This window comes from Haliaeetus leucocephalus, unplaced genomic scaffold (assembly GCF_000737465.1).
Source record: "Haliaeetus leucocephalus isolate CR32 unplaced genomic scaffold, Haliaeetus_leucocephalus-4.0 Scaffold556, whole genome shotgun sequence".
NCBI classification, from domain to species: domain Eukaryota; kingdom Metazoa; phylum Chordata; class Aves; order Accipitriformes; family Accipitridae; genus Haliaeetus; species Haliaeetus leucocephalus.
In genome coordinates this window covers 1,216,057-1,226,450 of record NW_010972992.1, presented here as the reverse complement: position 1 = coordinate 1,226,450, position 10,394 = coordinate 1,216,057, and the positions used below count along the sequence as shown (strand labels likewise).

At 56.4% G+C, this 10,394-nt stretch overlaps 1 protein-coding gene across 1 annotated transcript; it reads right to left on the bottom strand.

Annotated features, from left to right (window-relative positions):
* Nucleotides 1-72: 72 nt before the first annotated feature.
* Nucleotides 73-8,387, bottom strand: ECE1 (endothelin converting enzyme 1). The gene is made up of 17 exons (XM_010577194.1): nucleotides 8,301-8,387; nucleotides 7,190-7,331; nucleotides 6,455-6,667; nucleotides 4,972-5,096; nucleotides 4,458-4,670; nucleotides 4,173-4,364; nucleotides 3,482-3,624; nucleotides 3,286-3,400; nucleotides 2,944-3,054; nucleotides 2,611-2,709; nucleotides 2,416-2,493; nucleotides 1,914-2,017; nucleotides 1,602-1,712; nucleotides 1,406-1,473; nucleotides 1,137-1,327; nucleotides 949-1,044; nucleotides 73-672 (listed from the first exon to the last, which is right to left on the bottom strand). Exons 1-17 carry the CDS (start codon nucleotides 8,385-8,387, stop codon nucleotides 496-498), a joined length of 2,265 nt encoding a protein of 754 aa, XP_010575496.1. The 3' UTR covers nucleotides 73-495.
* Nucleotides 8,388-10,394: the final 2,007 nt, after the last annotated feature.

Genomic DNA, 10,394 nt, shown 5'->3' with positions numbered 1-10,394 from the left:
ATATTTCCCCCCCCCCCCCCCCCCCCCGAAAAATATATCTTAAAATACTTTCCATCCTCATGTGCGCATCTTTGGAGAGAGGAAGGTACGTCATGTGTATTTAGACACACAGCCAAACCTGTCAGTGTCACAGCATTCCCTTTGTCGCCTCCAAAAAAGAAGCATTTTGCTGGGGCGGTGGGTCAGACCGGAGTGCTGCGTGTGTAAATACGGGGTAGTGCCCATGGATGCACGTGCCTCAACACGTGGCCCAGTCATGGTGGGAAAGAAGAGACCCCCAAATCAAAGTCATTTCACAAATAAGCAAGGGGATGAGGAGTTTTCACAGTGGATCAAACCTCGGATGATACCAGCAACGCAGGGCGCTGCTCCTGCTGAGAGCTGGGCAGTTCGTTGCACAGAGAAGTGGTTTCAGCCTCTCAAAAGGACCATGGAAATTCAGCCGTCTGCAGAGGACAAAGCAACCCGCAGCTGGTTCCGTCAGGCGCCTGCCCATCACCAGACTTCGCACTTCTTAGGGGGATTCATGGGGGAGCCAAGGGGGCAGCCGAAATGCTCTGCAAACTCCCGGGAGTTGGAGACAGTGCCGATGACACGGAAACGCGAGGGGCTGTGGGGGTCAGTGATGAGCCCCTCGTGTGAGCTCTCTGGCGTGCGAACTGAACACCACACCTGTAGACAGAGGGCAAGAGGCACGAGTGCCGGCATCCACAACCACAGAGCCCTGCTCAGTGCTGAATCAGACCTCCCTGCTTGCGCGATGGGCACCAACACAGCTTGAGCTCCAGCTTTTTAACCAGCACCACCCCAATCTGGTTCTCCATCCACCACGCAGCATCTCTGGAGACCTCAGTTTTGCCATCACACCATCCCAACACCATCTGGGCATGCCTCCACCCCCCAAAAACCTGTGCGTCCACCCTTCCTGCCCACCACCAAGTGACCTACCTGGGCAAAGCCAACAAAGAAGAGCTGGTGGTTGGTGAGGCCGAGGGTTGGGAGGGTTTCCTCATCCCCATTCTTTTTCAGCCAGTTTTGATATGCCTGGAGGCCAGGGAGCACAGCAGGCTCAGGGGACAACACCGATCCAACCACACCATGCCCCCCACCGCATCTCCCCAGCCTTGTGGCCCTACCCGGTAGGCAGCCTTGAGGCCCCCATTGTCAGCAATGTTCTCCCCAAGGGTGTGCTTGCCATTGACGGCCTCGCCGTTGATGGTGTAGTTGCCATACTGCTCCACCATACATGCTGTCTGCCGCTTGAAGGCCTCCACCGAGGAGTTCTTCCACCACGGACGCAGGTTGCCATCCTTATCGTATTCCCGGCCTGCCAAAGACACAACAGGTCCTTCATCACCCTGCCAGCCACCCCTCCAGCAGCCCACCCGCCTGGCCCTGGCCATACCTTGGTCATCAAAGGCATGCGTCAACTCATGGCCCACCACCACACCAATCCCACCAAAATTCAGTGACCTGCAGGAGGGCAATGCTGAGATTTAGAGAGCAGCTGCTGCTCCCTGAAGCCATGAAATTTAGCCTCAAATTTTGGGACAGGAGGAAATTAGGGAATCCTGCCCTCCCTGTTTTCCCTAGGCTCTTACTTGGGAGATGCACGGGTGTAAAAAGGGGCCTGGAGGATGCCAGCAGGGAAGACAATCTCGTTCTTTGTTGGAGAGTAGTATGCGTTGACTGTTGGAGGCGTCATGCTCCACCTGCAGGGACACGGCCAATGTGGCAGCACAAACCCATTGCCGATGTTTGCTCCGACACCATCTGCTTATCATGGTGCAAAGCCATCGGCCCAAACTTAACTCCCCAAAACCAGCACGATCTGGTGGACACCAAATCCCAGTCCTCCAGATCTTGTGATATTCCCCGCTGAGCACAACGGGGAAGCAGAGCGGAGGACTTACTGGTCCCGGTTTGGTGGTTTCCGGAGCTGGTCAGCAGTGACCCTGGCCGAGAAGTTGTAAAACTGCATGACGTTCTCAAAGTAGAGGTCAGACACGGCCTCATACTGCAAAAGAGCAAGGTGTGAGTGGCTCGTGGTGATCGCCCGGCCCTGCTCCTCCCTCTGTGGTCATGTTTGAGCCTCAGGAGTCAGCTGAGTTAATGGCCGCTCTTGTTTCTCCTCCTCTCCAACATCTGCAGAGTCTCAGGAGGGCAATGAATCACCGTTACGGAAACCAGCTCCTCCTCTTCCTGGGCAAGGATCCCGAGAGCCCCAGCCACCCCAGGACTGGCCTGCAGCTCTCTGGGAAGTCCCCAGAGAAGGGCCAAGGACATCACTGAGACCCTTCTGGAGGAAACCTGGGGTTCAAGGCTGCCCTGAGGCCATGGTGATAGGCACATGTCCTGCACATTCTAGTGGAGGGCAGAAACAGAAGACCCAGGGGACCTATCTGAGCAACTCACATCACTGAAGACTTTATCCAGCTCCTTGGGGTCCATGATGAACTTGGGGTAGCCGATCATGTTGTAGATGGCATCTGCCTGAGGGTGACAAGGACCAAAGTGCTTTTGGTGCCAGGGATGGAAGGACAGGCTCACCCAGCTCCATCATCTTCCACCATCACCCTCTCCTCCCCAGAGCAGCTGCCAGCACCTCACCTTCTCTTTGGCCGATTTCCTTGTCTCTTCATCCATCCACTGCAGGGTCTCCAGGCTTTCCTCAAAGGCTGTTTTAATCTCCACAATCATTTCCTCTGCCTAGACAAAAGGTGGTGCAACGTCAGTCTGGAGAGCCGGCTTCCCACCCTAGAGGGTTCAAGGGCCCTTTGCACCAGTGGGGAGGAAGAGGCTGGCATGCCGAGACAGCATGCAGACCAGTGAAAAACCCAGTGAATGGAGATGCTCAGTGGACAAAAGGTGGGCAGAGAAACATTGGATGCCCCAACCATCCACCATTGTGGTAGCTCGCAGGCTGCTCGCTTGGGGACATACCACCTGCTTGCTGTCCTCGGCAAAGGTGGCCTTGACGAACATGGCCCCCAGGGCAAAGCCCAGGTTGTTGTCCGTGTCACTGATGCAAAATTTCCAGCGTGGGAGGCAGGTCTGCATGGGACAAGAGGTGGTCATCAGTGGTGGCACGGCCAAAGCCCCCCACCTTCCCAGCCCCTTGCCCCATTGGGAGATGGGGTCCACATCCATCCCCCCGCGCCAGAGCTGCTACCCCAAAACCTGCCTCACATCTCTATTTTTTGGATGTAACGTGACGAGGACTTTGCTTAAAAAGTTGTCACCGTTTTAATGGTGATTTGGGGGCGTCAGGGGCTCCCCCCTCACCTTCTTCGTCCCGTACATCACTTCCATGAATTTTTCCTCGGCATCCTGGAAGCGCTGGTCAAGGAAGGGGCTGGTTTTCCGCACCAGGTTCCAGATCATGTAGTTGTTGAGGAGACTGTAGCCAGAGGTGGTGAGCGGGCAGCGGGACACACCTGCCCACCCCAGACACCCCTCCGCATGGGCTGGGGGCTCTCACCATTTATCAGTGGCCAGGATGAGGTCAGAGACCTGCTCCAGGTACTCCTTGGCGTAGACCACGACAGGCTCCGACTCATTGAGCTCCACAGGGTAGAAGACTGTGGAGAGGAAGGGCATCCAGTCCACGGCCGGCGCCAGTTCCTGCAAAAGCCATGCTGCTGCTACTGGCCAAAAAAAAAAAAACCCATCGGAGGGGGGTGGCAGCCGCTTCCTAAGCTGGAGGCGGCCACATCAGCCCCTGTTTGAGGGATTCAGCTGATTTTGCAGACGTCTGTTCCCATAATGGCAGCATCCTCCAAAGGTCGGAGGAGAGTAAACAATTTCCTCCCACAAAGGAAAAGAAAGTGGGGCGGGTGTCAAAAATGTTGACACAACCCATTAGGGCCCCTTTGGGGGCACAGGGAGGTGACTGGCCTGATATCTGCAGCTGGACCGTGGGCAGCAGTGCTGGGACAGTGTTAGTGCCGCGGTAGGATGGCTGCCGACCCTGGGGGTGGTCCGGAGGTTGGGAGGAACGGGTCAGGGTGGGATTTCCCCAAGGAGTACACAGGCCAAAGCTATTGCACAAGAGCTTCCCAGGCGGTGTTGGCTGGCATCTGGCTTCCTTGGTGGAGCTGCATCACCTCCACCCATCTGCCCCGCTTCCCAAATCATGGTGGAGCAGGGAGGCTCACCAACTCCATCCCTACCTTTAGGTCTCCAGCTGTCATTTTATGGTAGATGACCTCCTCGTCCCGGTGCTTCTCCTGTGGGATGGTGATGTTGGCCAACGCTGTCTCAAAGTCCAAGATCTGCTGCATCTGCTGCCGCGTCGACTCCTCATCGGTGCCTCCCAGGAACATCCCCAGCTGCACCATGTAGTTCAGGTACCCAGCAAGCACCTACGTGGTAGGACAAGGTGGGGATCAGCATGGTGGGTGCCACCCACCCACGGCACCTCCCCAGCAAATCCAGATTTCCCCCAACAACCTTACCTTCTCATTCTCCGTCTTGTTCAGGTAGTAATCCCGCGACGGCAGGCCTAACCCCGACTGATCCACCTGGATGACATTGCTGTTGGAATTTTTGGAGTCAGCGCTGACGTAGACGGAGAAGAAGGGTGAGGTGCGGTAATGAGCCGTCACCTCCCGCAGCGTCGCGTTGAAGTTGTCCCCTGCCCAGGGACCCGTGATGTTCCAGCCGCCCAGCTGAGGGAAAGACAGCAACCAGTTTTTGGGGAAGGAACGACAACCTGGAGTTGCTTAAATATCCCCGCAATACCCATCCTGGGGGGAAACATCTTGCAACGGGGCTAAAAAGCCCAGGAGAGGCAAGACCTGCCTATAAATCCCTGCCTCTTTCTGCCTGCCTGCCCTGGGGGATGCTCTGCCCCAGGAAGCACCAGGAATGGGGTCTGGAAGGTGCTGGGACTGCCCATAAATTAGCTTTTTTCCTCCCATTTTGCAGCCACCTGGGGAAGGTGGCTTTTCTGCAAGGAAGGGGACAAACCTTTTGGATAAGCTCCACGAGCGGGGTGGCGCGCAGCTCCTCGATCTTGCTCTCATTCATGCAGGCTTGGTAATAACGCTGTGCCTTGCGCTCCGCCTCGCTTGACACGTTGGCTGTGGTGTTTTCTGTGGGAGGTACCCAGGGGGAGCTCGCAGGGGGTCCCCGGGGACAGGCATCTGGCCCCCCACAGCAGCTGCTGATGCACGCTGGAGCCCCCACCCTTCCGCCAGAGAAATATTCAGCCCTGTTTTGGGCAAAGCCAGGCTCCAAAAAGGCGCCGAGGATTGCCCCACCGGTCCCCTCCATGCCCCCGAGAGCATCCCACAGCCCACAGCCCTTCCTGGCCTCCTGCCCCCATCTCCTCTCCCACCCACAGCGACTGCTCTAGCTCTTTGGAGCAGAAAGATAAAGAAAGAAAAAACAAAAAGCATTTCTTCCAGCAGCTCTAATGTTCCCAGCATCATCCAGCCCCCTGTGCTGCCCTTGCCCCTGTGCTAGTTGCTCCCCAGCCCTATACTATTTATTCCTGCAAGAAGGAACAATAAACCCATTTTTCTCCTCTGCCTCCAAAATCATCCTTTCATTTTTTTCCCCATCTAAAATTCTGCTTCCCCAGAGGGTTGTTGTTGGTTTGGTTTTTTTTTTCCTCATGACACAGCTTGCACCTTTGGCTTCCCAGCTGTGTGGGTTTATTAACTAAAGGTCCCTCGGCTCCAAGGAATTCAAGGAAATGCCGAGCGCGACCGCTTGGCTGGAAGCCCAGTCCCTTCTCCCGGTAAAACCAGCGCCAGATTTCTGCAAGAAGAGCTGAGGATGAAGCCATTCCCATGCCACCCCCCTTCTCCCAAAAGACAACACTCTTCCCAAACCTTCTCTTTTCAGATAATCAGCCCCAGCGCAGTGGAAAGTGCTGATAAGGAGCCAGTTGTTTGCTCAAAGCTTGAACAAACCGTCCTCACTGGTTGCTTGGATAAGCTGCCTCACTTCAGTGTTCACAAGCAGAGGCTGCGCCCAGGATCCTCCCTCCACTGGGGGAGTTTTTGACCCCCCAAAACGGCCAGAGTGGCAGCCAGACCCCCAAAAAGGCTGCTTACAAAGGCTGGAAGCTATAGCAGGAGAAAAAAACCCCATATCCTTGTGGTGATATTGGGGTGCTACAGCCTCTGGATGCCATCTGGGGCACAAATCCTGAATTTCAGAGCTCCTGGGAACACTGCCATGGGGTTTGTGGAGCTGAGGCCAAGGCCCTTCCCCTACTCGGCACCAAAGAGCGGCAACGCTGCGGTCAAAAATCCCAGGAGCATCCAGGACAGCAAACAGCCAGGATCTGCTTCCCAATGTCCTTGCAGTGCGTGCGTCACGGATCTGTTTGACACTGGGGTTTAAGTCCAACCTTACATCCCGCCCAGGCATGTTTTCAGCATCCCCAGGACCTACTGGGGCTCCTCGGCACTGTGGGGTCCCACTGCTCCCACATACTCACCCAGAAGATGCTTCATGATGGCTTGGTTGTGCTCCCAGAGGTTGTTGAAGGTGCCCCAGCGCGAATGGCCATCGGGGAGGGGGTTGGCCTTGATCCAGCCCCCGCAAGCATAGCTGAAAAAGTCCTCGCAGGGATTCACCGCTCGGTCCAGCGAGCTGAGGATGGAGCTAGTGACAGAGATGCAGGCTTCCGACAGGCACATGGCAGGTGGTCCTGGCGGTGGGAATGACAGGTTCAGCTCCTCCACCTTGGTGCAATGAGCCGCACCAGGGAGCATCCAGCCTCGCAATGAAGGATGCGGGCAAATATCCCATCTGGTGCCTGAGCATCCCACCCTGTACCTTAACATCCTGCTCCGCAACAAGTGATACGGACCAGCATCCCATCCCATGTCTAAGCATCCTGCCCGATCATCCCGTCCCAGGGCAAGAGATGTAGGCAAGCATCTCATCCTACGCCCAAGCATCCTGCCCAATGCCCGAGCATCCCTCTCTGGGGTGAAGGATGTGGGTGAGCATACCATCCTGTGCCCGACCATCTCACCCTGGGGCAAGGGATGCAGGTGACCAACCTGTCTGGTGCTTGAGCATCACACCCCACACCTGAACATCCTGCCTGGTACCCAAGAATCCCACCTTGGGGCAAGTGATGCAGGTGAGCATTCCATCCCAGGGAACCCCCCAGCAACCCATCCCGGTCAAGGGGGTAGGATCCCTGCGCGGTACGAGGACTTACGGGCTCTGTACTGGAAGATGAGACCAAGAAGACATGCTGCCAGCACAGCTGCCAGCACCCCCACCAACACCACAAGCTGCTTCTCAGCACGCGTCCGCTCAGCCCAGCACCCTGGGCTGCTCCTTGAGCCACGGAAGTTCACCTGCGGGAAAAGCAACGCCGTTTCCCCACCGGCAGAAAAACCCACTGATGCATCCCCCATTTTGCTTCCTACAGCCCACGGCACAAATTTGGCCCGCAGCGAGGGATCCGGCACAGTTCGGGCTGGGAAAGGCGGCAGCTGCCTTCCAGAAACTGGCCAGGAAGGGCGGCACAATGGCAGGAAAGGGAGCGGGGCGAGCGTTTCGGCAGGCTCACCTGCTGCCCCGTACCAACCCAAACCCCTCCTCGAGCATGGCTGTAACCCCTCGGGTGTCCCCATCCCCACCGCTGGCACTGGGACAGGGTGGGGGCCTCCGCAGCAGTGGGAAGTGCTGTAACAGGATACTCCCGCTCTGCCGAAAAACATCCCCAGGAAACATCCCAATACGACAGCAGGCGGAGATGGCCCCACCAGGGAAAGTAAAAACACAGCGGAGCTCTGATTTTTGGGGCAGAAAACAGCATTCTAGGCACAGACCAATGGGATTGGGGCCAGCACCGAGAACATCGCACCAGCCCCAAATCTTTCCCAGTGAGGCCGGACACTGGCAGCCATGGGTTTTTGTTTTTTTTTCTCGCCATCCTCAGCCCTTTTTAAGCCGATTTCCCGCTGTTCAGGGAGGAATTAACCTAATCCCCTTTTGTGTGGGGACAAAGCTCCCACCACCACGATAATTGCTCACCCCAGCCACACCGGGAAGGGGTTCGGCCAGCAGAAAAACAGGGTGCTGGGGCGTTGCAAACAGCCGAGCCAGAATCCAGCCCCGCAGGCTTCCCTGTTGCTGGCTCTGGGTGCCGGGAGGGGAGCAAAGGGCAGCGGTGGCGGGAGCCAACGCAGCTCTGCCCATGCCAGACTTTGCCCCATGGAAAGGCTGGTCCCAGGCAGAAAACCCTTCTGCAGAATCCCCTTTGCTGCTCTCCAGGGCCTAAAATCCCTTCCCCTCACCCTAAAACACACATGAAGCCCTACCTGGAATCCGTTGGGGTACCCATCGCCTTCGCTGATGGAGTCCAGGGGGTCTTCGTCGTCCAGCGTCGCCCGCTTGTAAGTCGACATCTGCACGGGGATATTGGCAAACAGAGGTGCTCAGTGGCTCGGGGCCGAAGAAAGGGAGGAGGAAGGAGGGCGAGAAAGGAATATGCACCCTCTAAAGCCGCCTCCTCCTCTGGGGAGCTAAATCCGGAATGGCTTTGGGGTAGTAAAGTGCTAAACAAATGCCAGAGGAAGGTTATGGAAAGCAACGAGGGCCGGAGCCAAGAGCTGAGCAAAGCCCGAACCCGCCTCGCTTTCCCCCGGGGCCGGGTTGTGCAACCTCCCCTTCAGCCTGGACTAAAGCCGGTCCCTCCTCCACCAGCCCCGCAACGGGTGAGGGAACCCCCCCCTCCCCGTGCCAGGAACCTGAGAAAGGCTGGTAGCAGAGAAAATGGCTTTTCACCCTGAAACTACCGGCTTGCTCGCACTCCACGCCCCGTCTGTGAACCGTGTGCACCCTGAAATGCCCTGTGGCATCCCTCTGAGCACCCAAAGGCGACGGCACCTTGAATTTAGGCTGCCGACGGGCTCCCTCTTGGCTCCTTGTCCCCTTGGGCGTTATCCTGTGCCGGTGCCCAGCTCTTATCTCATCCCCCAGCAGAAAAACAAGGGGAAACCTCGCTGGTTGGCAGACAGCCCTTATCGTGCCACCGTCGCTACCGTTTCCTTCCCCCCCGGCACAGCCCTGCCACCCAGCCAGACTGTCTCGCCTGCCACTGAGGGAATGAGCACCCCAAAATCCACCCTGACCCCTACCACCGATGAGCCGAGCGGCACCGGTCACATCGCTTTGCCCCCGATGCAGTGCAGGGTGGGGGTTTGCACCCATCCAGATGTCCCTGTCCCACTGCCATCACCTCCAAAGGCACACTGAGTTGATCTGAACTTGGCAGAGCTATGCCTCAGTTTCCCCTGGCAGGAAGGTTCATGCAATGAGAGCACCAGTTCTCAGCCCTGTTTCCGATAACAGCCTTCCCAAACCTCCCCCTGCACAATTAATACCGAATCCATCTTCTCCCCAGATCCCAAATCACAGCCTAGGTTTAATTAGCCACAAAACCCACCTGGTAAGGAAAAAAAAGGTTAAAAGAAAAAGGCAGTTTCCCTCCTCAGTTGTGCAAAAAGTTCCGTTTCCAGCCCCAAAATCTCCCCCAGGTACGCTCCTCGAGCCTGGAAACCTTGAGGCGAAAAAGCTTTAACTGCAAGATTTTATCGCTGGTAAAATCTGGTTTTATGTTATATTTTCTTCCATCCCCTTTCACTTTTTCCCTCCCTATTTTTGCACTTTGCACACGGCTGAAATTCGCAGCTCCAGGCACAAATCCCCGCTCACACGGTGAAGGGGGGGTGTCCACGAATCCCCCATAGCTCCAAAGCACCAAATTCCTGGAGTCCCAGCATTCAGCCAAGGCTTTCACTCTGTTTCCTGAGGAAATGAGTTTTTTTCGGTGATCCCCCACCCCGCCTGCCTGCCCCAGCCTGAAAACAGCAGGAAAAAGGGGGGAACAAAGAAAAAAAAGAAACCAAACCCCCACTTTTTTCCTTTTGCTAAAGACATGCTGGCTCAACCCTGTATTAGACATCAGAGAATCCAAGCTGAGCTTCAACCGCCTCCCCCCCCCAAAACCCCCGGGGAGCACCGGACTCAACCCCAGCATCCTCAATTTGGGGGAAATTGGGTCCAGGAAGTATTTTTAGCACCCATACCCCCTCCTTACCCCCACATTAGGAACATCAGGGCAAAGCAGCCCCCATGGGTGCTCCCTGCCCCTCTCTGCTCCCCAGCTTGTGAAGCGGTAACACCCCTTTTTTGGGTCAAAACGGGGTGGTTTTTTTGTTTCTCCCCCCCCCCCGTTTCTTAAATCACAATAAAAACACATTTCCCAAGCTCCAAGAGGGTGGGGGGCACCCAAGGCTGCGGGAGGAGGGAGCGCACCCGCTTTAGCCCCCCAGCCAAGGGATTTCCACTTTCTTTACAACTTACAAAACTCACAGCAGGGCCTTAAATCCCCTGTTTTTCCCCCAAATCGC